The sequence below is a fragment of the Myiozetetes cayanensis genome, unplaced genomic scaffold (genome assembly GCF_022539395.1).
Source record: "Myiozetetes cayanensis isolate MyiCay16 unplaced genomic scaffold, myiCay2020 scf21, whole genome shotgun sequence".
NCBI classification, from domain to species: Eukaryota; Metazoa; Chordata; class Aves; order Passeriformes; family Tyrannidae; genus Myiozetetes; species Myiozetetes cayanensis.
In genome coordinates, this window is record NW_026087423.1 from 10,092,807 (window position 1) to 10,120,222 (window position 27,416).

General features: G+C 40.6%; 1 protein-coding gene across 1 annotated transcript in view; it reads left to right on the top strand.

Annotated features, from left to right (window-relative positions):
* Positions 1–13,985, top strand: part of TMEM132B (transmembrane protein 132B) — a 225,931-nt gene extending 211,946 nt beyond the window's left edge. The window contains exons 7-9 of the mRNA XM_050318218.1: positions 5,262–5,535; positions 6,813–7,004; positions 8,226–13,985. Of these exons, the coding sequence (XP_050174175.1) occupies positions 5,262–5,535; positions 6,813–7,004; positions 8,226–9,380 (1,621 nt within the window). The 3' untranslated portion in view covers positions 9,381–13,985. The remainder of the gene's footprint in view (positions 1–5,261; positions 5,536–6,812; positions 7,005–8,225) is intronic.
* The last annotated feature ends 13,431 nt before the right edge of the window (positions 13,986–27,416 follow it).

Below are 27,416 nucleotides of genomic sequence, written 5' to 3' on the forward strand. Positions count from 1 at the left end.
ATTTATAAAGCAGTGAAAAAGCCTTTCTGGCAGCAGTTACTGTAGTGCTAAACACTGTGGCAGTTCTAGCTAAAGTACTCGATTGCCCAGGAGAACATCTCAGCTACTGAAGAGCCTTAAAGAGACCAAACAGACAGCAGGGGAATAGAATTGCCCAACACTTTATGTGGGCATAAAACTAAGGGCAATAGGACACAGTTTGCAGGATATTCAGATAATGAGCTCCAGAGAATGGGACTGACTTACCTCTTGATATGTGGATGGGTTTTTTTGGCTATGACAGAAGAGGTGAGGAAGATCTGGCACAAGAGAAATTAGTGTGTTTGCTTCAGTGACAAAGGCAGTGTTGCCATCTCTGGCAGGCAGAGCTGTGCTAGGCGAGGAACAAAGGGATGCCAACTGCTTTAGGTTTCACTGAGCTTACCTGTTTCTGCCTGTAACGTGCCTGGTGCTGCACCATTCCCTTAGGCACAGGTCCTGCTAAAATCAGCGGGGATTTTGCTGAGTAAACTGCTGCAGGATTAGGTTGTTGGTGTTTATTATGGCAGTAAATGTAGAGCAGCAGGCTCGGTGAGTGAGACATTCAGCTGTGGCTGACAGTCATGGACATTCTGAAGTTAAACCCATTACACACCGTGCTGGAAATTTACCCCCTGGTTCTGATTTATTTGGCCAGCTGAAATAAAGATAATGGTCTGAGAGTCTGCTCTGTTTGCAACCTGGCAAGCTCTGCAAAGTTTTGATGCAAAGGCTTTGCTGCTGCTCGGAGTGCATCTGAACTGCTGGCACATCTTCTGCAGGCATTTTCCACGGAGGGTGGGAGGGAAACCATGGACACCACGTCATTCCCCAGAACTGCAGCTGGTAGGTCATAGCATTGTGTGTCAGCAGTCCACACCCATGTGAACAGAAAAGGTTTCAACTGGAAATAAATTATCTCTTGTTTTATTGACCATCCATGTGTTTTTTTTTTTTAACTTTGCAGGGTATTCTAAATCAATAGTCAGTCTAGGACTAGCATTAGTTGTGCTCAGTCTGACATTTACTTTGTATATAAGGTTTTTACATTTCCTTTATTTTTAGATTTGGATGGCTTTTTACCTGAGATTTAGTGGCATTTCAGTTTGGTTCTTTTTTATTATTACTATTTCCGTCTTTATTTTTTAATCTGCTTATGCCACCATCTCCTACATGTTTCCCAATATCCTAAATATGGGGGAGGTTTTGATGAGTGTTTAAGTGGTAACCTGAAGCATACAAGACATTTGGACTACAGTCAGGAGCTGCAGTTGTTTTTCTGAACCCTCATTCAGAGACATAGCCAGAAGATCACATTCACTTATTCTGAGCAATGGTGCAGTCTGGAATTCTTCACAGTGCCTGCCTGGTCTGCCTAATGCAGTGTTAGTGCTGTAAAGATGATGCCTTCTGTGATTGATACTTGAGTAGGTTTGAAAGAGAGCAAGTAGAGTGCTTTTGTCTTTGGAAAAAAAACCCAAATCCAAGCATTTCCCAGCAGGTGGAAGCCATAGCACCATGTTGCTTCAAACTTCTTTTTCATGTCAGAGCCAGTATTTGCTATTTGCGTGAGGTTTTGGATATCTATCCTTGAAGGAAACCCATGGATTCTTTCAAAAGACCCTGCCAACAGGCTTAGGCAATTTTAAACTTAGGTTCAGTCAGGCAGAGCCCAAAGGTCGACTGAAACTGTATCAGAGTCCTCAGGTCTGGTCATGGAAGGATTGCAGGGTGGCTTCTTTGTTCCCCAACTCACATAGGCAAAACTATTCTTCTGTTCTCCTCCTGTTCACTAGGGTTGGTGTCCTCACAGCACTCCTTGTCTTCTCAGCAAGAACTAAACATTGCTATAAAGTCATTCACCAATATACAGAGGTAAAATTTGGGAGCATTTCTTTTAGGGATTGTGCAGAGGCACTTCACCAACCTCCAAACTTCCCTTTATCTCCTCTGGCTCCCCAAGGCCTCGTTCCCACACACACAAGTGTGGCTGTGCTGGTTCAGCTGTCTGAGGGGCTGAGCCAGATGGCAAAATAGAATTGGGTTTACAATAATCTTTTAAACGCTTTTATTGGTGCTGTTGACAAAAGAAATGCTTGTGAAACTCCTGCCTCAGCATGGCTGTTCTTCATCTGAATATAGCTGCTTCTGTTTCAGACCTGAGAAAGTCTTTATATGCCCCAAATCACATCTGTTCTTTCCAGTCATGTTTGTTGATCCAATAAAATGTGTTGCTTCTCCCTATAAACCCTGTCATGTTTGTAATTGTAAAATACCTGTGATTAAAGGTATTGCTGTGATTAAAGCATGTTTGCTTATCTAACTTCTTGAACAATTTCCACAAAGCAATGAATAATACAGGGTCTTCACAAAAATTTTACAAGTGCCCCATGCACAGTTCAGTTTTAACTGTGTTGGTTTTCAGCTGGTCTGAACTGATGTAACAGCAGGAACTTGCTAGAGAAACAGAAAGTTAAAAACAGGCTGCTTTAATGCCAGAAACTGGAAAAAACCCTTGTCTCCCCTATGTAAGAGCAGTAATACAATTTATCAGATCAGTCTGCAAATATATGGCAAATCTTTATTATTATCAAGAGGAGAACTTGATCTGTGGTGAGTGCTACTGCAGATATGAAGAGCCTCCCTTGGCAGATGAAAGTTGGCTCCACAGATCATCTCATGACTAATGCATGGTGCTCGAACCAGCATGGGCTGACAGGACTACTGCAATGGGCTGCAAAAACCCACAGTCTCAGCAAACAATAGGTGTATATTTAAATTAAAGTCAAATATTAGAGTGTAGAAGAGGTCCAGGCAGACTCTGCTAGTCTAACAAGAACATTTATTTTGATTCCTCATGCATCTGCAAAATAATTACCTTCGTCTTGAAGTTCCTGCACTAGCTCCGTGCACACACATTTACATGGGATGAGTGGCTCCAGCTTGCATTAATAGGAATAGCATGGCTAAAGTCTCCCAGAACAAGCTGGAAATTTAATTTCAGTAAATATTTGCAACTGGGATAGCACATTGTTTTCGGGAGGGTCCCAGGGAGGCCGATATCACACAGTGTGACTTCAGATGTGCTTCACTATCGGGCACAGAGTTCACTGGGCTGTGACCAGCTCTTCTTTGGTCCTGTCTGGTACTCAAGACAAAAGCAAGAAAGTTAGCCTGAGTTAAAAGCAGGATAAAATGAACTGCTTTAGTTAAACCCCTGTTGAGTGCTGCCCCTCAGAAGAAAAGCCATACTCTAAAGTGAATTAAGTGAAACTGGATCCAAACCATTCCATTTGTGAGTAACAGCATCGGCACAAAGCTTGAACACGCTGTAAATTCACTCCTTTAGTTAATTGACTTTAATGTCCTATGGAGATAAGGCCTCAGAGATTTTTGTTAATAGGTAGGCTGTATTTTCAAGACCTGTAAAAATACCAAATTGCATTTCTTCTTGAACTGTGAGTGGAGTTATGTGCAGCTTATTTCTGTAGCTTCCACTAAATCAACTTCTAGTGGTTTGCATTTTGTGTCCTAAAGAGATTTTTTTTTTCATTTAGGGGTGTTGCAAATGTTTTTTAAATACATGACCCTTTTTAATGAGTATTTCAAATTCAAAACCAGCAAAACTGATTTCTTTAGAGTTTTTTTTTAACAGAAAATTAGCATCTGGTCCAAGAATGTGATGCCTGGTTGAAGAGTGGTGCAGATTAAGAGAGACATACTTAAACTGCTCACAGACAGTGTCTATAATGTCGAGTTGACAGATCAGTGCTTAGATCAGTGCTACCAGGCACCCTTGTAACAGGGCTGCTGGTTTAACTCAGCTCTCTGGCAAAGCCTTTCTCTGTGTGAAATGTAAATTAAATATAATTCTGGCAACCTTGGTTCACTCCAGAAAAGCCAACACTTTTCCAAGCAGGTTTCCCAAGCAGCAAGAAATAGGGTAAAAAGAATTCTGAGAGATATTCCTAATGCTGGACACTATTGTTTTACACACACAAAACCAAATAGGCTGTTCCAAAGACCATTTACTTGAGGCTGAATATATATACTCAGCTAAAAAGTGATGCATTGAAAATGTATTCCCAGTGTATTAGATTCTGTAATACTGGGACTTTCTGTCATTTTTGAAGAGCACAAGGGCTTTTCTTTGAGACGTTTTCAGTTTACTGTTTGCCAGCTTTGTCATAAAACAATTTATAACAAAAGCAATTCTCTTTTATAATAGTTTTTCATAGCTGTTATTTCAAAGGAGAAGATAAAGGAACACAGTAAACACAAAACTACCTCCCAAAATACTTTGAAAAATAGGAGACTTACCCTGTATTTCCCACCCTTGCTGTAGATGTGGTTTCAGGCTCAATAGGTAAAGGAGGAAGGAAAATTATTTCTGAGCATGAATCCGCAGCTTGGGGGCACAGTGAGTAAAGGTGTGACCACCTACTGCTTAACACCTGACTTGGGAGAGAGAAGAGAATTTATGTATTTGTCCAAAGAATGAACAATAGTAGGAAAAAAAAATAAAAATATATATATATATATTTTAAATTTTATGGTAAACTGTGTCCTAAAGCAGACAAAATTCTGTGGAAAGCTGTTATATTGTCACAGGTTATATTTTGTAAGGGGGATAGATAGAAAATGCTAAAAGAAGTGTGTCTAATGCTGCAGTTGTTTCTGTGGAGTGAGTGCTGGTCTCAGCCACTCTGGCATGGTGTTATCTGAGTAACCACTGTCCTGAGAGGGAGCCCAAGTGCCCAGTTTGGTTTTCTGGAAGCCCCATGTGGTCATTACATGACTAAATATAACAGACATTTGCATGAACTGTATGAGATTTAAGGTAAAATCATAGTATATTTCTCAAATGCAGAGGGTTTAATGACCCTGTAAGGCAGAGATGTGGGATGAGTTGGGGTGGCATTGCCTCAGAAGGGAACCCCAGAGGTGTTACAGGAGATTTGGAGAGATGAGCAGACATATTTTCAAATTGCTGGGAGGTCCCACTCAAAAAAAAAAACAATTACTAGAAGAAGTGACAGTAACTTTTAAATTGTACAGCACAAAAAAAGCTGTATGAACATCTCACCAAGATTTAGTAACCGACACATCCAAAACCTGGTTTCCTGTTTCCCACGCAGCAGCAGATGATGACATTAATCTAATTGAAAACAGCCTGCAGCTGAAGCTCTGCAGTGTTGTGGGGAGATCATGGCAGTGCAGGTAATGCCTGGATCTATTTGCAGGCCCACCCGTGACAGTGAGGAAGAAGAAGACGATGAGAAGAAAGGCAAAGGTTGTACCCTGCAGTATCAACACGCCATGGTGCGAGTTCTGACGCAGTTTGTAGCTGAGTCCTCGGAGTTTGGAGGCCACCTCACCTACATGCTGGGCTCTGAGTGGCAGTTTGACATCACTGACCTTGTGGCTGATTTCATGAAGGTGGAAGAGCCCAAGATTGCTAAACTTCAAGACGGTCGAGTTCTGGTTGGTCGTGAGCAAGGCATCACCACGGTCCAGGTACAGCCTGAGGTGTATCTGCAGCTTCTGTATTGAGAGTTCTGGGGGCTCACTCACAATGCCTGCTTAGCTCATAAAAGCAATTGATCTCAGGGGAAAAAAAAAAAAAAAAAAGCACATGCTAAACATAAAAGGAAGTTTGAATGGGTTTTCATTGTGGTTATTTGTCCATAAAATACCTTTAGGTGAAGCTTTTGAAGAGACTTATCCATATTAGTGTGACTGGTAACACAGTGAGATTTTCTGACCAGTGAAACAGGTTACATGATGCACACAACTACCTGCTTTTAACTTGACTGGGGCCACGTAAACATAACTGTTAGGAAATTGTGCCAAATACCTACATGCATCTTTATATACTTCAAAAAAATTACTCCCCATATATTTGAAAAATGGATCACAAAACGTGGACACAAAAATAATCTTCAGACACCTTTCAGATCGTTCATGCTCACCACCTGTCTCTCTTTCTAACTTCACTCACATTTCTTAATCAAAAGAAAGGAATACAAGATTTGGGCTCTTCTTAGTAACAGCAAACATCTGTAATGTCCTGTTCCCACTGTTTCCTCTGCAGTCAACACAAAGAAACAGGTACTTTTAGGGCTTAGCTCCTTTCAGCCTAAAACAAAAGTCACAAGGAGGTCAAGGGACTTCTTCTCTTAAGTATTTTGGGTTGGAACCAGCTGATTCTGGCATCACTATAAAGGTATCTGTCTCTTTCTGAGCACGTTAGAAACAAATTCTTAGAGCAACTGGCAGGAGTGTTTTGGCATTGAAAAATGCAGGCAGACACCCAGTGGGATTTTCAAAGTTCTTTTGCAAATCTCACTTTCATTTCATTCAGGTTCTCTGTCCCTAGAAAGGCAACAGGCCAAGTTCCTATCAGCTAGGCTTTTTACACTTATTTATCCTCCTGTTGAGTTTCAGTGTTAATCAGTGTCTTACACTCTGTCCTGCACTCACAGGGAGTTTTATAGACCACACAAAAATGACTTTTTTTTTTTGAAGAACAAGTCCATTTAATTTATTCTGTACTCCATTGTTGAGACAAAGCTGCAATTTGGAAGTGATTTGTTGCTTTATTAAATTATTTTTTAGATAAAGTAATTTAGCAGCAAATGACTGCAACGTCTTGGGGGAAACATCAGTTCTGGCTTACACACGGATGTGACAAACCCAAGATTAATCTGAAGTGTTGTGCTGATTAGAGGCTAATCTTGCTCTACAACAGTTAGTTGCTATTTCATGCAAGGTGTTTTGCTTTCTCTTTCAAGGTTCTGTCCCCTCTTTCGGATTCCATCTTGGCAGAGAAGACAGTGATAGTTTTAGATGACCGGGTAACCATTACAGACCTGGGAGTACAACTGGTTTCAGGCTTGTCTGTCTCCTTACAAATCAGCAAAGGAAATAAGAGGGCAATCGTTTCTACCACCTCTGCCTATGATATCCTTCACACTCCAAAACAGGTAGGGTCCAAAATCGTATATGGAATTAATTAATGTGTTTACTGTGCTTTGTCAGAAGAGAGGGAGAAGTTACTTGCTGTAAATTTTAGAGAGCAGATATAATGTATGGCTGTGAAAAGCAGTCACTTCACATAGTAAAGGCTGTTTGTCTTCCTGACCAGCTCCTATGGTGCAAACATCTGTACAGAATGACCATTAAACTCTTCAGAACTAGTTTGGAGACCTGCACAGCACAGATAAAGTGATGAATGTGTCTGGGCATGCAAAATAAAGCGTGTATGTGTCACTCAAGAAACTTTTTCTATGGGAAAATACAGTCTAGTTATGCAAACAGAGGTGGAAATCCCATTCCTTAATAGTCTCACAAAGTCAGCTCAGCCAAAAGGACCTTTGGCTTCAGGTACAGAAGCTTTCATGACCTGCCTTGCTGAAATCTGATCAGTTTGTGAGGAATTCAATAGGTTTTAATGAAAGCACTTTTTTAATAGAATTTTTATAGAATTGAGGTTTTACATCAGTAGCAAAAGTGTAACTATATTTTTTGCACTAGCAATTTGTAATGGGAAGACAAATTGCTTTGATCAAAATGTCCTTGAAAATGGTGGTTTTGTGAGTTTCTGTTGTTCCCAGAAAAGACTACAGCCACTTTTGCATAGTTCACATCTTGTATATTTGAAAGCATGACAAAAAGTATAAAGTACTGTATTGAGATGTGTTCTTAACCTCATTTGTTTGATGGGCTAGATGGGATCACTGGTCTCACATAACAGCTCTGCATGTTGTGTTCCACATGGTACTGGAACTGCAGCATTAGAGAAATTCCCCATTATAGGTCCTTTATAAAATTAATTAACCGGGACATTGGAAATATGATTATTTTCATCATGAGGTCCTGGCATTCAAAAGAGGCTTCTTACTTCAGACTGAAAAAAAGAATTGTCAATTGTCTTTGTCAGCACCTTATATTAAATTTAGATGACTGTTTCTTTGGTAGTTCCTGAAGATGAGATAAATGCCTCAGTGGTCTAGAGAGTACAAATCTGAAAAAAAAATGAGAGGCACTGTAGATATTTTCATTTTCTTTTAAAAAAAAATGACATAACAACAAAAAAAAAAAACCCCCAAAGTTTATTTTGCCAGTGCCAAACAGACTTCAATAACTGAGAGTTTGATACGTTCTCTCTCTCACTTTTTTTTTTTCCTCATTCTCTTTCCCCCCAGGAAGCCATAGTCAGTGCTTGGATTTTGTTCAGTGATGGGTCAGTGACACCGTTAGATATCTATGACTCCAAGGACTTCTCCATCACCATCACTTCTCTGGATGAGATGGTAGTGTCTTCACACCAAAACCTTCAGTCCAACTGGCCTGTTGTGGTGGCAGAAGGGGACGGGCAAGGACCCCTGATTAAAATTGAAATGGTCATCAGCGAGCCCTGCCAGAAGACTAAGAGGAAGAGCATTCTGGCTGTTGGGAAAGGAAGTGTCAAAGTGAAATTTGGCCAAAAAGATTCTGACCAAAAAGGAGGCACTAATGACATTGAAGATGTGGAGAGGGATTTTAAAAGCCATGCAAGCAATTCCATAGAGAAAGCTGCAGAACAAGACAGGACAGCACAAGAATGGTCCAAAAACCAGGAGGACGTGTTCAGTCATGAGGACAATGCAAACAAAAGCACAACTTTCATGTCTCCCATTGATCAGGAGTCCCTGGAGGATGGCCAGCTCCAAAATAACCCGACTGCCTTCACAGGTTTCCCTACACAAGTAGAAATACCAGGAGAAAACAATCCCAGTGATCTCTCATTGACTTCAAGAGGATTAACAGATTTGGAGATTGGCATGTACGCGCTGCTGTGTGTTTTCTGCTTAGCAATCTTGGTCTTTTTGATTAACTGTGTGGCATTTGCTTGGAAGTACAGGCATAAAAGGTTTGCTGTGAGTGAACAAGGCAACATCCCCCATTCCCATGACTGGGTCTGGCTCGGAAATGAGGTTGAACTGCTGGAAAACCCAGTGGACATTTCACTCCCATCAGAGGAGTGCACTACCATGATTGACAGAGGAATGCAGTTTGAAGAAAGCAACTTCCTCCTTAATGGGAGTTCTCAGAAGACTCTTCATAATCATATCCTCAGATCTTCTGAGTACCTTTGTGAAAAAGAAGTTAAAAGTGAACCTATAAATCCTTCTGGGCCAAAGCAGAAGCGAGTAAAGTTCACTTCATATACAACAATACTGCCAGAGGATGGAGGCCCCTACACCAACTCAATTCTATTTGACAGTGATGATAATATTAAATGGGTATGCCAAGATATGAATCTTGGTGATTCCAAGGAACTTAGGGACTATATGGAAAGACTGCAAGACAATATGTAAAACTACTTTCTTATGTTTGTAATCACCTTTATGCCTTCTGTTTATGGATGGTGGAGCAGTCAGACCAGTCAGCAATAGAAACAAGACAGTCCAACCTTGGAGTTACTGAGATGATAACCTGATATCAGTGAGCAGGTGCAAGAGGCTGGCTGAGTTAATCCTGTTTCACCACAAACCAGGATGTGCCCCTAAAACAGCTACCTGTAGGTGTTGGAGGTGTCCCACACGATGGCTGTTTTTGTATACTGCCTGGTACTAGCAACACGCTAATACAACTACGCTCAGACTCAGAGGAGACTTCATTTGTTTGTCATCTCTCATGATAAATGGTAAATCGGAAAAGAAAGGGATATTTGTTGGCATTGATTTTTTCTAGTCGTCGTCCTTTGTAAAGCACAGTGGACATTTCTTGCTTACAGCCCGAAACGAGGCTCACAGAAAAAGGGATTGGAATGAATCTAATTTTATTGCCTATGTGCAATGCAGCCAAGAAGTCTTATTATTTTTTACAGATATAAACCCCCCCATGTGGTTAATTTCATCTGCTATTGTTTATGAATTTCATTTGACTTAGGGAACATTAAATATTTTCTTTGAAGGGGTTTGTTTTCTTTTTTTGTTGTACCAAAGTGTAGTACAGTAATATTTATAATGATTTGAGTTTTCTGTTCATCTGCATCAGCCCCTAGAGATACCTCCTTCATCACTGATTATCTTCCTCCTTTCCATATGGGTATATGGGTCGTTAGTATTTGAAACGTAGAAAGGAATTAGAACTCTTACTGGGAAAGGGTTGTGTCTTCTTACAGGGAACTGTAAATATAATAATAAACCCTGGAAAATAAAAATCAAGGAGTAGCCCTGGGTTCACTTTTGTCATTGCTAACATGAAAAAGTAACCTGCAACCAAACAGCACATACTTCAAAGGGAAATGCTTTGCTGAAACAGCAGCTTGGTTGACAATACACGTTATTATCTGAATGAGAAAGTCAAATGTGGTATTGAAATGCATAGAATAGGAAGGAAACTTCCTAGGAATTAAGCAAAGCTTGGATCCACTGTTACTCTGTACTAGTTAATACCTTGGTGGTAGAGATTAGCAGGACAGAGACGTTCATGCTCAACAGCTGATGCCCCAGACCTTGTCTAAAACATCTCTGGCCATAAAGCCATTAAAGAACAAAACTTTACACCAGGTTTCATTAAAAGCAGAGAAAGAAAGAAGGAAAGAAAGAAAGAAAAGGCACACTGGGCACGTTGGGACTGTAGTCACACAAGTGACTTAGCAATTTTAACAAGGGAAACATGCCAGAGATTCAAAGCTGCCATTTCATAGGCATTATATGTATTTTTTTTTTTTACTGAAAAGGTGACTGACATATGTTGAAAATTACAGTTAGGAAAAAAAAAAATGAATCCACAGAATAATTAAAAAAAACCCCAAAAATAAAGCACATGTTCTAGTGGTGGGTCATGTGCAATAAACATAAGATTCAAATTACAACTGCCTTACCTACTATAGTTCCCACCTTTTAGGTAGATCAAAGCAGGATTTGAATTTATAATTCACTCATGATATTAGAACAAACCAGACAACTTAACTGTGGGAAACTCTGCACTTGGATCTTAAACTGGAAACATGTTTAAGGTAACTACTGGAAAATACAAGAATTTTAACGTTGAGACTAGAGAGTGAGGACAACAGGCTTATATAAGTGATTAGAGACTTATGTTTGCTGGCACTGAACTGCATAGGGAGGGGATGGCATCTGTTATAATCTAATTTTAAGGAAAGAAAATAATAGAGCACATATACGCTTCTTGTTTCATAAGGAATGCGTCAAATGAAGTCTTGGGTTGTTTAACAAATGTTCTCTTCCCTTTAAATCCTCCAGACCTCATAAGGAAATATGAATTCCTACAAAGACCCTTATGACTAACAACATAAAAATTCCCCTTTTAGAAGTTAACTTCTCTTCCCAACATTTTAATTTTGTATTTGGCCCAACCGTGAGGCAGGACCAAAAAAAATCATTTACTATTGTTTGCACAATATACTATAAATTGACCACAACTAAATTTAGTCTGAAAATCAGAGGAACCAGCTTGCTGATGGTCACTGCAGAGGGCAAACAGCACAGCTATTTCCTCACTGCATAGCCCTCAGTTTAGCAGTGATCTCACAGCAGTTTCTGCCCTGTGATCCCAGTTCTGCTGAGGGCACCGGCAGCTGCTGAACTCGGTCCCTGCTCGGTGCCACAGGAGTTCACTGAGTGCCAAGGGACTCACAGGTGTCCTTGGCTGCTCCTCTGACTCAGCCACAGGTAACAGAAGTCAACAACTTTACTTGTTCAGAAAATTTCCCTTCCAGAGCTATGGCTCGAAAGACAGAGGATCCTTAAAATCTGAGTTTTCTCTGCTGTCATATTGGGGTGTCCCTGGGCTTGTACCTGAGGTCTAACCCCTGGTGGTCCATTGTCCCTGCACGTGGCTGTGCATTCAGGCTGCACACTGGCAGAAAGACAAAGGCCAGACCCACGTGCAGTGTGGGCATTGCTGGAAGCCACCAAAGGACACCTCAGGCCTTTGCAGCCTTGCCCAGGCTGACAAACCCTCGTGCTGCCGGTGACTGACTGAGCACGTTCCTAAAACACACTCAGGGGCAGATCATGGGTCTGTGTTGTGTTTGCATTGAGTGGTGAAATCCTAGTTCAGCACATCATCAGTCAGCAGGGCTGTGAACTTCTTCAGTGAAGTTCTTTGGTGGCTCAGTGGCTGAATTTGAGGGCATTTTTGGAGTCACAACTTTGGCAGATGGAGGTATCGTACTATCCCAAAGTCAAATGACAATTACAGCCCATCAGAAAGGAGTACAGCCACTACTGGTGATCAGTTAAACAATGGAATTGGATACAGCTGTCCAGAAAAAGACCCATCCCCAAATCTTAAAAAAAAAAAATCTGCAGGTTCATAAACCTTTCTTTTTCTTTTTATATCACATCGTTACATGAAAGTTCTTACACGGAAAAATGGCAACACTAAAAAAGAAAAGAAGTGGGAAGAGAGAATTCTATTCTCAGTAAAACTGGGATAACATCAATAAAGTGGAGTTATTTTGGATTTATTCTGGCTTGAGCGCTCATGCTACATCTCAAGAAATCAAAAGCAAAAGAATTTATATGAATATATTTGATGCAAAATAGTTCTGAGTCAATCACTTTTTAAATCAAATATCTCAAATTTTAATTTCAAAATGATGGCATACTTTTAGCAAATTAAGTTTACAATTCTTTTAAAACCCCCACAATTTTCCCATTCACCTAAATATTTTTCAATTACACTGTTAAATAAAATATTTTATTCATGGAGTATCTAATATTCCACTTTGCTGTTAAATGAACAGCATTTACACATTGATAAAAGAGTCTCTGCTTTTGAGAGAACAAAGCAATGGTAGCCAAATGATCAAAAGGCACAAAAATGTATGCATGTAAGTAAGTATGCAGGAAAGTAGAATTGTCTAAAAAATAGAAACTATACTGTCAGATTCACTAGAATTGTGCTTCAGTAGGTGCCTAGGGAAGCAATACTTGTAATTTAATACCAAACAAACGTCATATCTTACTTATGGCACATATAGAGAAGACTCTGTGAGTGACTTTCCTTGCCTGCTCTCAAGGAAAGACTGTGCAGTATGAATATGTACACCAGGAGACACCCAGGAACAGTCCTGGAAGCAATGGATTAGTGGAATATGGGGAGTTTGCAAACGTTAAAAATAAAGCTGATGCCAGACCCTCAACTCCTGCAGTCAGAGCTGAGTGACATGTGGCAGCTGAACCCTGGCATGCAGAGAACAGAGAAGCAAGAGCTGGCAGTTCTCATTTGTGCAGAACTTCTTTCCTTTGACCATCACCCCCAGCCCAGCTCAGCTCCTTGGGGCCTGTCTGCACCTTCCTTCTCATTGAAGTAAGAACTTAGGAACCACTGCCCTGCTCTCCTCTGGCTGTAGAACACACAGATTAATGTTTTGAGCTGCTGTTTCTTATTTCATACTGGGGAATGTACAAGAAGATCTTACAGCCATATGACACAGTACAAAGAGTCCATTATACAATGGAAAAAAAAAAAAACCCTTGTATTTCAAGGTAGAAAACCCTATGAATGAAATACCAATTTTTCATAGCGGATATGCTCTTTTATGAAATATAAACCATGTGCACTACATTGAAATACACTATAGTGTATTGTGAAATGCATACATTAATTGCTGAATCTATAACACTGAATATGTATATACATCACACCCGAGATATTTATACAATATAATAAGTCTTAGATGTATAACATAATGAATTCTGTACAAAATAAACAGTAAGTTAAGACAATGAAAGAGAACTTTTATATCTGTGTAATTTGTATGCTGTTTAAGTTATTCAAGCTTCAGTTTTCATCTTTAAATGTGCCCTTTAAAAAAAAATACTTATTTTCTATAGGCAGATGTCTGAAATAAAGACTTCAGTCTTCAGAGGAGAAGCAAATGAAAGACTGAAAGAAATGGATTTTGCTGGAGAAATAAACATAATCTTCATGTGTTTTTTTTTTTTTAAACTGACTAAACCATTTTGTGTTTATACTGGTCAGGGTTGGGTTTAGGGTGATGTGTCCCTGCCAGGTGAACAGTAAATCAGCAGAATCACCAGTGCATGGATTGCTCCTGTGACTCCTTGCTCAAAGCAATGCAAATGACTGGATTGTACAGTCTAAGGGTCTGACACAAAATTCCCTACAAAGGGTGCTCCAGCCCTGTTACTGAGGTGAGTGATCCTTTCCCAGCACCAAATGTGAAGAGCAGATGAAGACAACAGTAGAACTCATTTGGATTTACAGGAAAGGGTAACAAACTAATTCTGTCCCTTTAGCTCTCCAGTGTGAATCGTCACAGGTCAGATATTTGATTCAGTCTTCTGAATTCTCTCATGTTCCCATTAGAATCAAAGCGACTCAAAATTATTAAGTGACCACTGACCTCATCGTAAGAGCTGCAGAAAAGTAGCTTGCAAATGCTAAAAAAGGAAATTTGAGCCTCAGTTTTCAGCTTTTGCTCAGGGTCTTGGAGATGGTGGCAGAGCCAGAAACACAGACCCCACCCTGAAACCTCACAGGGTTATTGGGACTCCTGCAGTCAGTACATCACTGGACATCAGCACTCAGGAGGTACCTCCATCATCCTTTTGCTGGTTTCAACCGGCCCACCTTTGAGATGTGGCTGTAGAAACTCTCTGCAGAGGTAGGGGCTTCCTTTGTACTAATGGGAAAAATTCAACATCACCTGAATGATTTAGTGATGGCTATTGTAATTTCTAATTTATTTAAATGTGTTTTTATACAAAGTCAACTGGATGAATGGATTGAAAAATGTGATTTAGGAAGTTACCCAGAGAACCTAAACTTGAACGTGCTTCAGGCACAAATTCCAGTTGGTCACCACTGAGTATTCTCAAGAGTAAAATAAGAAATGCTTTTAGTAAATTACACTCCTTTTTTCTTTTGTGCTGGCAGTTCTGGTTGGTCCCTGTTTGACCATTACTGTGACATCCTCCCCCTTAGCAGCATCTTACTAAAGAGATGCCAGTGGCTCTGTTCACACTACAGTGCTCTACTCAGTATAACTAAAGGTATCAGACTATGGGATTTTACAGAAAAATAGTCTTCATTGTTATATTTTACACACACACACACAGACACTGAACTGTTAAAAAACCTGCCATGGGGTAAATTTTAACTGCCAGTGTACACTGTGAAACCAAAAATAATTACCTGCATTCATTTCCAAAAGAAATGGACCAATAAATACAACAGGGTTTTTTTCTTCCAAAAAAAAGGGAGCCCTCAGGATTTGGCATAGTGGTATTTGTCACAAATTAAATAGGCCAAATCCTGAAGGCTGTCTCAGTTGAAACTCCCATTGGTCTTGTTAGGCAAAGACCAGAGACAAACAATTACAGGCAGGTCTAGTGCCTGAGAGGTTGGATGTGTCTTCGTGTTACACCAGACTGGACCCTGCTGCTTCCAATCAGCAGCGCCTCCAGCTGGTACCAAACAGCCCGTGATGGAGTTCAGAGCTTGTGTAACTGGTGGCACATTTCATTCTGTAGGATTCATGAGGCTGAAGAGATTCTAGGCAGTGAAGAGGGGAGCCAGTGTGCAAAATTAGTGATTCTGAGCCCTCCCAGCACTGTCCTTACAGTACAACTTTGTATTCCTTTTTATTTTTTTTTCCTATTCCAGTGATCCATGTGGCCAATTTCTGCAAAAGTTTGGTTGCTGAGGGAATAAAATTAATCTGTCTTATTGAAAGAGGCAGCTGGTATAAGAAATTAAAGCAAAGTGGATGATGTTTTGAGACCTGTTCTGAGACTCTTAAGATGTATCATAGTGTTGTTTGCTTCCAAAAACATATGTATCAACGTAAGGATTTATAAACCAATGCAGATAAAGGCTTGTATCATTCTTTCTGATAATCTTGGGTTAGTCCATTTAAAAAACAATGGGATCTGATGATATAAAAAAACAAATAAGGAGCTTAGGATTTAGTGGAAATGAAGAATGGATGTCTTTAATCCTCCAATTTAAATCGGTGGTAGGCAAAGAGAATACACTCTTTATGCCACAGTATTATCTGTAGGATTTTTTTTTCTTTAATCAGTAGGATTTAAAAACCAAAAATCATCAGCCTTTTGAACAAAGCCTGATGCTACTGAGTGCCCCATGTGATGGTACCACAGAAGACAAAACACAGCACACACACACACCTGAATGGTGGGCCTCTTTGTTTCTTGGTCTTTGCCTCTTCATTTCTTGGTCTTTGGTCTTTGCCTAAGGGCCTAAACTGATGTTATTGCAGCATCCTGAAGGTCCCTGTGTGTAACACAAAAATGTCAATGACCAGTGCAGAATAGTCAGACTTCAGAGAAAAAAATCCAACCTGAGAACTGCTACACCGGTTCACAGCAATGGCCACTGAACACTGACACCCTGCTGGAGTCCACAACCACAATGAGATCATTCAGCAGCTGTCAAGAAAACCTACAGCACAGGTGTGTGTGCAATGACACCTCTGTCAGACCAACATGCAAAACCAGTTTTCAGCCAGTGCTGGATAAATACAGGCTGTGGTTCAATGCAGCAAATGCAATCACTTCTCTAGAACTGCACCATTATATAAAAGCATAGAGGTATATTCACTTTTTGGTTTAGATACACAGTTTTAGGTGTTTAGTTATGTGGTTACTGGAAATAAATGCATAAAATGAGCTCCTTTGTCTGGCATATCCATAAATACAGTGTGTGGTGCCTGTGTTGACTCTTGGTTAGACCTGGCCCTCACAGAAGAGCGTTGGTTGCTCAAGTCCTTTTCTGGCTTTGAGCCATCTCTAATGCATTGTTCTAACTTAGCAAGTGGTTTAAAAGCACCACAGCACTCATCACAACACCAAGACGTAGACTAGCAAGAGATTTCAGGCTTTTAGGGTTTGTGCCAGAAGCAGCTGAGCACATAACTAAAGCCATTTAATTTGCTGCCCCACAGAAGCTGCTTTCCCCTAGACAAGGTTTCTAAAAACCAAAGTTTCTCAGGGCACTCCCTGATTTGAAAAGAGTTCCTCTTACCTTGCTGCACTTCCTTCCATTGACACCACCAGCAGAAAGTATATTGAAAATGGAAAGCTGGCAGGATCCCTGATCCCAGTAGGGATGTAATGAGCCATTTTGGGATTCCCAATTACTTTTCTAATAGGCAGGTGCTGCTGCCACCACACCTGTGGCTCCTTTGCCTCCTGGGCCCTGACTGAAGCTGCACAGATTTGGGCATCCTTAGGGGGACTTACCTGCCCACAGGTGCAGCAGGAACTGGTCAGTGGCAGTGCAGGAGGAGAAAAAAAGCTTCATCATAAACACAGAAGCCTCACGTGCTGGTGAGGCACATCAGTAACAACACACAAATCAGCCAGCCCTTTTCTGAACAAGTTTATTATACACCCAGGAGCCACCAAGGCATTCCTGAGGCACTGCTTCCACTTTAAACTAAGCTTCATTTAAATAAGGACACTTGACTTAGTATTTCTGAAGGCAAACAAGGATCAAAGCAAGGATTTTTGCTGTATGTTCAGCTGTTATTTGACTGTGCTGCCTTTTTCTACTGTGTCTTACCTTGTTATTCTCTTGGTAACTGTAACTCATGAGGATGTAGAGTATTTTAAAAGGAAATGCAAGTGGTCTGAGTCAGCACTGCACGTACCAGCAATCCGAAAAATGGGAGCATGCTTTTGTCAATACAGTATGGTTTGTAAGTCAGCTAGTTCCCTTTACTTGCCAGAAGCTGACAGAGTGTCCCTACCCAGAGCTCTGCTTTCTGCCTTCATTTTCTGCCATTTTTTAATATGAAAATTTTGAAATTGCTTCATACAAGCCCTTGGAGCCATTCAATATGGCCACTAATTTGGATTCATTCTTAAAATTAATCACCTGCTGCTTATGTTCACAGGCTGTTGTTTTAGCAAGGATACTTCTATAACAAGGAATCTTCTGTAGCAGAAGTCCCCTCTCCCTAGGACCTGAATTAGCCTCTAGCAAACAACATCCCTCATATTAAAAACTCAAACCAGAGGACAGGTCATGTTGACAAGAAGGCTGGTATGACTCACATTTAAATGTCTTGTATCTGCATTTATGTACATATTAGGTGTTTCTGCAATTAAAGAACTGGCAATTTTCATGGATTTAAAAAAAATAAAAATTATTTCCACCCTCTTTTTCCTTTCATGAAAGGTAATAACATGTAGCACTAGGCAAGCATTTTTTTTTTTTTTCCTGCCAAGGAATCAAAACCAGAAGCTAGAAACACTGAGGTAGCCACATCTGTACAGAAGGTGGGAATAGTTGGCATTTTTGGAACAACAGCATCATACTCTGTAAATGACAAAACATTCAATTATCTGCATGTTGTAAAAAAAGAAAACAGAAGAATAGATTCACAGTTTGGGGCTTTTTTTTTGGAATGGATCAAATGTGTCAGAAGTGTGCCAGATCTTCTCATTACTTAGAACTATATGCTTTTTACAGAATCTATTTCTGCCTGGTTTAATGCCTTTTATACATATATATACATATATATATATATATATATACATACTACACCTGGCTTGTCTTTACATTGAGGATTGTTTGGCTTTGTAGTCATGAAAAAAGTAACTTCACAAACAAAAAATGTCACAGTTGCCTTCCTACACTGCAGTATCCCGAGAGGAAGGCATCAGTGATGGACCTTCCTGCTGTTGAAGGAGGAAGAAGAGTGCACAGTTATGGAGAAATACAGAGGATGCCAGAGCCTTGCATCATTAACAACTGGCTCCAGTCTGGGCTGAGAATGGAACACCAGGAACAGTATCCAAACACCTTTAACAAATCCTTTAAATGGGGGAGAAGGCTAAATCTTCCTGAAAGCTAACAGGACTTGTGTTCCCAAGTGCCACTGGGTAACAGTCTCCAAAGCTTCATAAATGATTTCTGACCTTGACCTGCCCATCAGTCACGACTTGGTCACATTTGCAGGTTTTTGGTTAAGCATTATAGCAAAAAAAACCCTTATCAGAGCCACGGGGACAGATATCTGTCACATACTTTGCCACCTATACTGAGAAGCATTTGGTTCAACTATTTTGATATTGAGCAATACAAGCGTTGTTCTCTTTCCAGCAAAAGAGGCCACTTGTCAATACACCTAAATTAGAAAACACATGCTCTTTCATTTCTACTGTAGTTATAACTTAGTGATCCATTAAATATGAACCAGTTCACTGAACAGAGAAACTAAAATGATAAACTCCCAAATTAGTAAAAAAAGAAAAATATAAAAAAAATAATGCCTTGGGCAACAGCCTTTTATTTTTAACACCCATCTCAGTGAGTACATCCAATTAGCTTCAAAACCAATTAGCTTCCTTCTCCTCTTTTCTTTTTCCTTTGGAATGAAGGCATCTTTCCAAAGCCTGGAAAAGCTACTCAGCACTAGTGAGACCACATCTGGAGACCTGTTGCCAGTTCTGGATGCCCCACTATAAGACAAGGACACAGAGGTCCAGTGAATGGCCACCAAGGTGATTAAGGGATTGCAGCACCAGACACGTGCAGTGAGGCTGAAAGAGCTGCCCCTGTTGAGCCTTGAGAAGTCTCAGTCTCTCAGGAGAAATCTTAACAATGTTTCTAAGTGTTGGATTGGAAGGAATAAAGAAAATGCAGCCAGATTATTCTCCGTGTCTCTCAGTGAAAGGACAAAAGACAAAGGGCACAAATTGAAACACAGAAATAAATGAGGTAGTAAACGCTTGACCCTTGAGGATATTGCAGACGGGGTAGAACTGTGCTTCGTTGTGTCCCTAATGAACAAAATGCTCTGCAGGGAACGAAGAACTAGGAGTGACCCAAATTACAGAAGGGAAAACATCATTACATGAGCCTTGGCCAACACCAGCTGCTATACATCTTGGTAGCTATTAACGTGTAGCTGTGCAACAAGTGCTTAGCTGCAGAGGGTGTTTGTACACTGCAGTCTGGGCAAGGAACATAACACAGTACAAGATTTGTTTCCTCAATTACCATCTAGTAGTAACAGGCAATGCACACACATGTATGGAGACAAGAAACCTCATGGGAGCTGGGGACTAAATGCAACGCTGAGCATCCTACACTGGGTCAGGTTTGCCTGCAGGTAAAGGGGTTTTTAGATTAGCTGCACAGTGGTCCTGGTTAGGTCAAGGCTATGTAAGCATTCAGGTGGAAATCTTGTCCACACAAGTGCCAGGTAAGTCTAAATGCCTTTAAAGATGTGCATTATGACCCGTGTTGTAGTGTGTTTGAAAACTGCCTGGGTCACAGAGGCGATGTACAGCATCCAGTGGGGTGGCAAGAGGAAGACAGTAAAACCTCATGGCTCAGTGCTGGCCAAGTAGCCCAACCATTTCTAGAGTGCAATGCTAGTTCATCATCCATTGAGATATCTGTGTCTGAGGAGAGCTCTGAAAAAGCACAGTATTTTGGAAGCCAGAGAAACTTGGAATCACGATGGTCTGAATGTGACAGCTCTAAATAAAGCTGGTAGGACTTGTTTCTGCTTCCACCACTGCTCATAGTGAAGGTACAATCAATAGCATCCCACACCATCTGTCCCCTGGGGAATGCTGCATGCAGAGCTCTCAAACTGACACGGCCTACTTTTGACAGTGGTTTCCATGAAGTGGTTTCTCTCCTTCTTCTTCAGACATGAACCACTGCCCCAGGCAGCAGAGCCCTGGCTGGCCACAAACCATGGGTGTTCTCTTGGCTACAGATTTCCCAGCAGCGGCAGAGCAGGACCTGGATCAGCCCGTGCTGCTTGGTTGGTTCCTCGTGGCATGTTCTAACCCACTGTCTGATTTAAGGCGTCTCAGAAGGGGTTATCTGTAGTGACACACTTGGCACATTTGCCTCCTACAGAGCCTGCCCACATTTTAGCTTCCATTGACCCTGTTCTAATGTTGGAAAGCACCTTGGATGTCCCCCTCTCCTTTGGGGTAACTTCAGGATAAACCAGAGGAGATGATGCATAGTGAGTTTTTGGCATCCCTTTGCCAAATCCATGTCACCTGAGCCTGGAGCTGCAATGTGCCACTGACAGGGCATCTTCTGTGTGGTTCCTGCTTTCCTGAACCCCACACAGAGCTGTTAGCACATCCCTTGCATCTTGGAAAAGCTAAGCAGCACCTTTTGCCATCTTCTTTTTGCACTGTTTTTGCTGAGATAAAGCTCCCTTTCACTTTTCTTCTTCGGTTACTGTAAAAGGCATAGCAACTTTACTAATTTATTTGCAGAAACCATCGAAGATTACATCTACTGTGATCAAATCCCCTTAAGTAAAATATAAACCGCTACTCCTCTGAATGTAAAGCCTAAATCAATAATGGACATGAAATCATCAAGTTTAATCTCAAACACAGTGAACCCAAGTAATCACTCTTCTTGATATAAAACTAATTCTGTTTGACAATAAAATACTACTAGTCTGTGCCATAAACCAATGGAACAAATAACTTTCTTAACCCTGACAGTTGCTGTCCAAAGTCATTACATCTCCTCTCCTCAGTGATCAAGCATGTCACTGTGGTACTATTTCAGCTCAATTTCTTTCTCTAAGCTGCATCATATGCACCAGAACTTTTAAAGAATTTCCTTTTGAGTGAAGTGTTATGGTATTTCCTCTTCTTCCAGTTTGCCAAAAATGCACAGGCTGTACCAGGAACGTGCAAACAACACTTAAGATATGCCTTGGCATACAGCTAGATTGTCTCTTAGGTTTAAGTGTCAGTGATGGATGAAGCTGAGCCCCAAATGCAGGGATCACAAAATCCATGATGAATAGCAGTGAGGCTGAGGTTTCTTACAAATGAGCATTGATGTAATTTTTCCAGGAGCTGCACGTTTCCCTCCTGTGCTGGCAAACAAAGACTCGGAATTCAGAGGGCTTTGCCAAGGGGTCCACCCACATGGGCTGCTTTGTAGGTCAGTGCCTAAATTGCTGCAGAATTTGTTAGTACAGAGGAGACTGAAATTCATGCCAACACCCAGCCCCACACATACAGATGTCTGCAGACACGTGCCATGAGTACCTTGGCCACATTCTTATCATGTTTCTTATAACTAGAGCTCACTGTGTAGTCTTGACATCATGCCCATAAATTGCTGATGTTATTGATAACTAATACACATCCAAGACACAGAAGCCAGCTCTGCAATTACAGGAAGCTGAACCCCGTTGATCTTTAGGGTGATGGCCAACTAAACCCTAAAACACTGCTGCTCTGGAGGACAGGAGTGTTCTCTAAGTAAGAATTTGGCCTTGCAATAAAATGGAAGGCAGGGCAGAAGAGTGGGCACAAGGAATGACTGAGCTGACACCTCCAGCCAAGGCTACAGACAGACAAGGATGCTCTGCAGGTGGGAGAGTATGGAATGACCCTCCCAGCTGTTTTCTGTGGGAAGGTTGTTTGCCAGAACACATGGAACAGGCAGCAATAGAAAACCTCAGAGGACACAGTCAGTTCTGTTCCTTGAATTTCCTTACTCAAGAGTCACTGAACAGAGAGATTACAACAATATTGATTAATTTAGCATGACTAAAGTGCTGCTGCATTGAGGAAGCTTTTTAAAAATGGAAATTTTTGCTTTAAGATGAAAATATGCACCAGTGTCTGAATTATTTAAAACAATAAGAGGTACCCAACACTTTTTGACTGTTATCATTTAACCACTCAATTGTCTACACATTATTGTTTCTGGGAGTCAGAAATCACATCAGGAAAAAAACTGAAAGAAGATATGCAGGCCTTCTCTCCACTGCATTTTGGCTCCTAGTTGCAGCTGGTATAAATTATATGAAAATCATTTTCTGGACTCTCAAGTTTTGATAACATCTTCCATGCCTGTAATACTATTTTAAAGCATGAAACCACAACATGCTCTCTGGAGTAGGAGCAAGGTCTGATTCCTTTTTTCCCCTTCTGGTAGAGTATTTCCTGTTGAGATCAGCACTAGATAGACCCTTCAGTCCCCCAAGCTTTCAAAGCTCTGGATTTTCAAGAGCTCTGCTTACATTCAGACATCACATGAGTGCAGAGCTAATTCAAGGACCTGTGATTTACCTGTCTGACACACAGACTTTGCTCTTGAAAACCTCACTCGGGGGTTATTTTTGTCAAAACTCTTCCAGCAAATAACTCCACATAATAACAGCCAGGCCAAAGAGCAGAGTCTGATCCACGTCAGATCCATTTCCATACAAGTCAGTGAAAACCTGATTATCTCACTGCTGAAATTTTGGGTTAGAAGGCAGTGAACAAGAGCCAATGGCTGTTATCATCTTGTTAATGTCAAAGCTTGATATTTTTTTTCCCCTCTTCCTTCAATTTTTCTGAAAAATTATATCCCCTCACAGTCCTTGATAGCCGTTTGGCATCTCTGAAGCTGAGAAGTTTTATATTCTTTAGGTTTCTTCCCCAGCACTTCTTTATTTTAGTGAAAAAAACACTATTTGATATGGTCCTGGTGAGAGGAGGAGCAGGAACATTTGCTATTGTGTGAGCAAAAGACGTTTTAAATAAGCGTTGTGATTTCATAATTATAACTTTTTTTGGTAAATGTAACAGGAATGAATACCTTTGAAACAGAATGTGTTCTACTTTCTGTGCAGGTAGGATTTTTTAATTTCATTTTTAACCCAGGCCTTGATATTTAAATTTGGGAATATCTTAAAAATGGAACAACCAATAGCCTGATCCCTTGCCAGAAAAAAAAGAATGTCTGTTTCTTTACACTTCCAAATGTATTCAGAGTGATAGTTTAGATGTATATTTATAAAGACTCTGAAAGATAATGAATTTAGTATTTTAAACATCAAGCCAGATTTTAAATTACAACTACGGCTTTCTGTGGTTCAAGAATCAACATGCTGTTTTTCTTTTGTTGGAGAAATATTCATCAGCACCACGATGCCATTCTGGCAGCAATTATTTAGAGTTCTGTCAGAAACAGATTTCCAGTATTACCTATGACAAATGCTGCAGAAACCTGCCCAGCACTGAGGTACAAAGTTTAAATCCTCTGCCTGAAATATATATATATATTTATATATATATATATATATATTTTCCCTTCACTAGACTATTTCTCACCAGGCTGGATCCATTTTCAGTTTGGACAGGTGGAATTATGCAGTCCTGGCACTGGTACTCCCTGTGTCCAGGAGAGCTTTTGCCCTATCAGGCAGTTTGGGGAAGGGTAGGGATGAGAAGTGGGAATTGCTTTGCCCATAGGCTCACTGAGTCCCCAGCTGAACTGGGAGCATGTTTTCCAGCTTTCCAACATGTTCTTATTCTATAACAGGACAAAATCAAAGCTGACAGACATCCATGGGACATTATTTGAATCCCTTGATGATGAAAACACTCATGTCTGCAGTGGAAGTCCTGCATTCAAGGGCTGTTTATGAACTGAACTCCTGACCTCTTCCTAATTCTCCTGACACTCTGACTGTTCTGTTCTACTTGCCCCAGACAGTGATTCTTCTCTGCTGTGCCATTCTCTGCTTGAGAAAACTTTCACAACAGAAGGTTAATCAAAAGTGGTGCATCCCTGTAAATCCCAGTGTGTGCTCACAGAGCGTTCTAAAGAAAATGACCAAGACAAGTGGCAATGGTTTCCAGGCCATTTTTCCACAAGTGCAGCAGGAAGCTCCAATTAGCACTCTTCTATGTACCAACAAGCTCTTTGACTATATTCTTTTCCCAAATTGCTAAACTGTCACAGCACACTGTGCAACGTTGTCTTACACCGTCCCCAGTCAGAAAATTTGACGATTCTTTGGTGCCTCTAATTACTGGTGTTGATAAAAGCAATTATTTGCAGTGGGTGGAAATTACATGCAGATCTGTAAACAAATGGTAGGGGGTTATTCTGCACAGTCTATCACTGTCAGCTGCAACTTACTCTCTTGAGAGCAGAGGAAACTTAAAGTACTCTCTCCTTAGCAATGGTGTATATTTGCTCATTGATATGGATTAGTAACCCAACTCTATCTGTGTCAAATAGAGGAAGTAAATAAAGGAAATAATCTCCACAATTCACAGCTAATGTTTCTACACCTGAAAAATGCTGGTTTGTTTACGCAAAATGTTCCGTTTAACATCATCATCATGACGAAATTTCGCTGAGAAATGCTTGAAAGGAAATGTTTTAATTAGGTTTCCTTTAGCTACAGGAAGAAAACATACGCTTGAAAGTCTTTCAGAAATTAAGGTTTTGGGTTAATTTCTGAGTGTCAACTGGAGGTCTCCTATTCTCCTCCTTCTTCACTCCAGTAAAATTCTTGGTGAGGGGGGATATTTTGGAAAGAAATTTCTAAAGCACATGGCTCTTTCCACTTCTGAGTGTAAATCAACATGGAATTACCTGAATTTTCTGCAGAGCCCAAATTCTGAGTTTCAGCTAATGTTAATTAGCCCTTTTAATTACCGAGCCAGATTCAAAGCCTGGTGTAACCCTGCCATGGTAACTGAGCTGCTAAGAGTGGGCTGGACTCTATTCCCTCACCAAGTGAAAGAAACCAGATGAAAAATTGTCAATTTTACATCCTAGACTCGAATGTTTTTGCTGTTCTAGGCAAAGTGTGTGACCCACTACGACTGGAATTGGAAGTAGATCATGACAGAAGATCCCTGCATGAAAGAATTTCCAGGACCTTCACTCCAGTTTTAGCCACGACAAAGAGAGGCTGTGCAGGTTACCCACCTGTGATTAAGTGATTCCAGCACCTGCTGAAAGCCTTGCTCAAAACAGGATAAATTTTTAATCCCTCCAAATTGCCTCTGCAGCTGCACAAGGTTTCTCTTTCTTTTCTAAAATATTGATAAGGTGGGAGCAAGGTTGTGCAGGGAGAAAAGATCAGTATTACAAATAAATTCTCCGCCTACCTAGGAGCAGCTACCATTTTATGGAGCTGTTCATGGATTATCTTAAAATATCTGTCTGGCCATTTTTCCTGAGGACTATCCTGGCTTTCCGTGGTGATGACATGTGCATCTTTTTGTGGCCTTTGAAAAGCCATGAGAATGTGGGCAAAACATCTCATGACAATCTTGTAACATGGATCTTAAAGACTACCTGTGCTCTCACTGAGGATAAATCCAGTATAATAATTTCAAATCTCTCCTAAAGAGTAACTTTTACCCCCTGGATTGCATTTTCTGCTAATTCCCTGATTTTCTAGGGTCTGCATGGCCACGACACAGATATAACAAAGAAAAATTTAACCACTGTTTTCCAGTGTTCCAGGGAAGTTTAATCAAGGTTTTTATTCTAATCAGAACCTGCAGAGATTTTTTTAAATCCTCTCCTCATAATTATTGTTTACAGTTAATATCACAGTAGTACCCAGAATGAAGCTGGTTGAGTATTTTCCAACAAAATACATTTTCAGGGACAAAAGGTTGGATTTGATGAGTTTTCTGGGAAGACTGCCTAAGAGTGAGATGGAATTTCTGGTCTAAACACAGAGCAAAAGCTCACCTGACTGGAGCTGGAGCTGAAGGAACTGGAACACACGAGCAAGGACTTGAACTTTGCTCTCCCACACTCAGGAGAGACACTCACAGTGAGATACCAGGGATTCTGGTGGAATTTCTGCATGTCAAATATTCAGATGTATTTGGTTCCTTCTGAAACTGACTCCCAATTTCTATGGGTCTGAAATATCAAAGCCATCTCTGGCACATCAGAACAACTTGCCCACCAATGCAACCCTACAAGACCCAGTAAATGCTGGGAGCAGTGGTGGGACTGTGCAAAGTGCTGCTGAGACACACCCAGAAATCATTCCCTGCCCCAAAATATTGTCATCCTTGGGTTGAATTCTGAACTCCCAGAATTCAGGCCCCTGTTCAGTGCCTTTCACACGAAATCATCATTGATTTGCCTTCCAGCTGACCAGGCTGGGTAGTGTAAGGTCATACCATAAACACCCCTATGGATGGAACCACTGATCTCTAATCTCTGGTTTTGCTCTCTGTTTCACCCTCTTTTAGAGTCAGATTTCTTCTGCTTTATTAGTTTGTCAAACAACGTGCTTTTTCTTTCCTCAAAAACAAGCTGCTTTTTTTTTTTTTTTTCTCACTATTGGTGTAACATTTTCAATTATTGGTATTTGAAGAGATCACAGATGGGTGAACAGTCTTGGAGAAACCAAAAAATTATCTTTACCAAAATGTCCAAAATGTGTGAAGCAGCCCTGTCTTTATTTTGATGTTACATATAAATATGAGTACTCCCTCTCTAGCAAGCTCATGTCAAATAGAGCTTGCTAGAACTCTTTTAATTAAAAACATCGGAAAAACTTTTTTTAAACTTTCTGCACAAGTGTTAAAAATTTTTAAATGTCATCTTAGAATTAT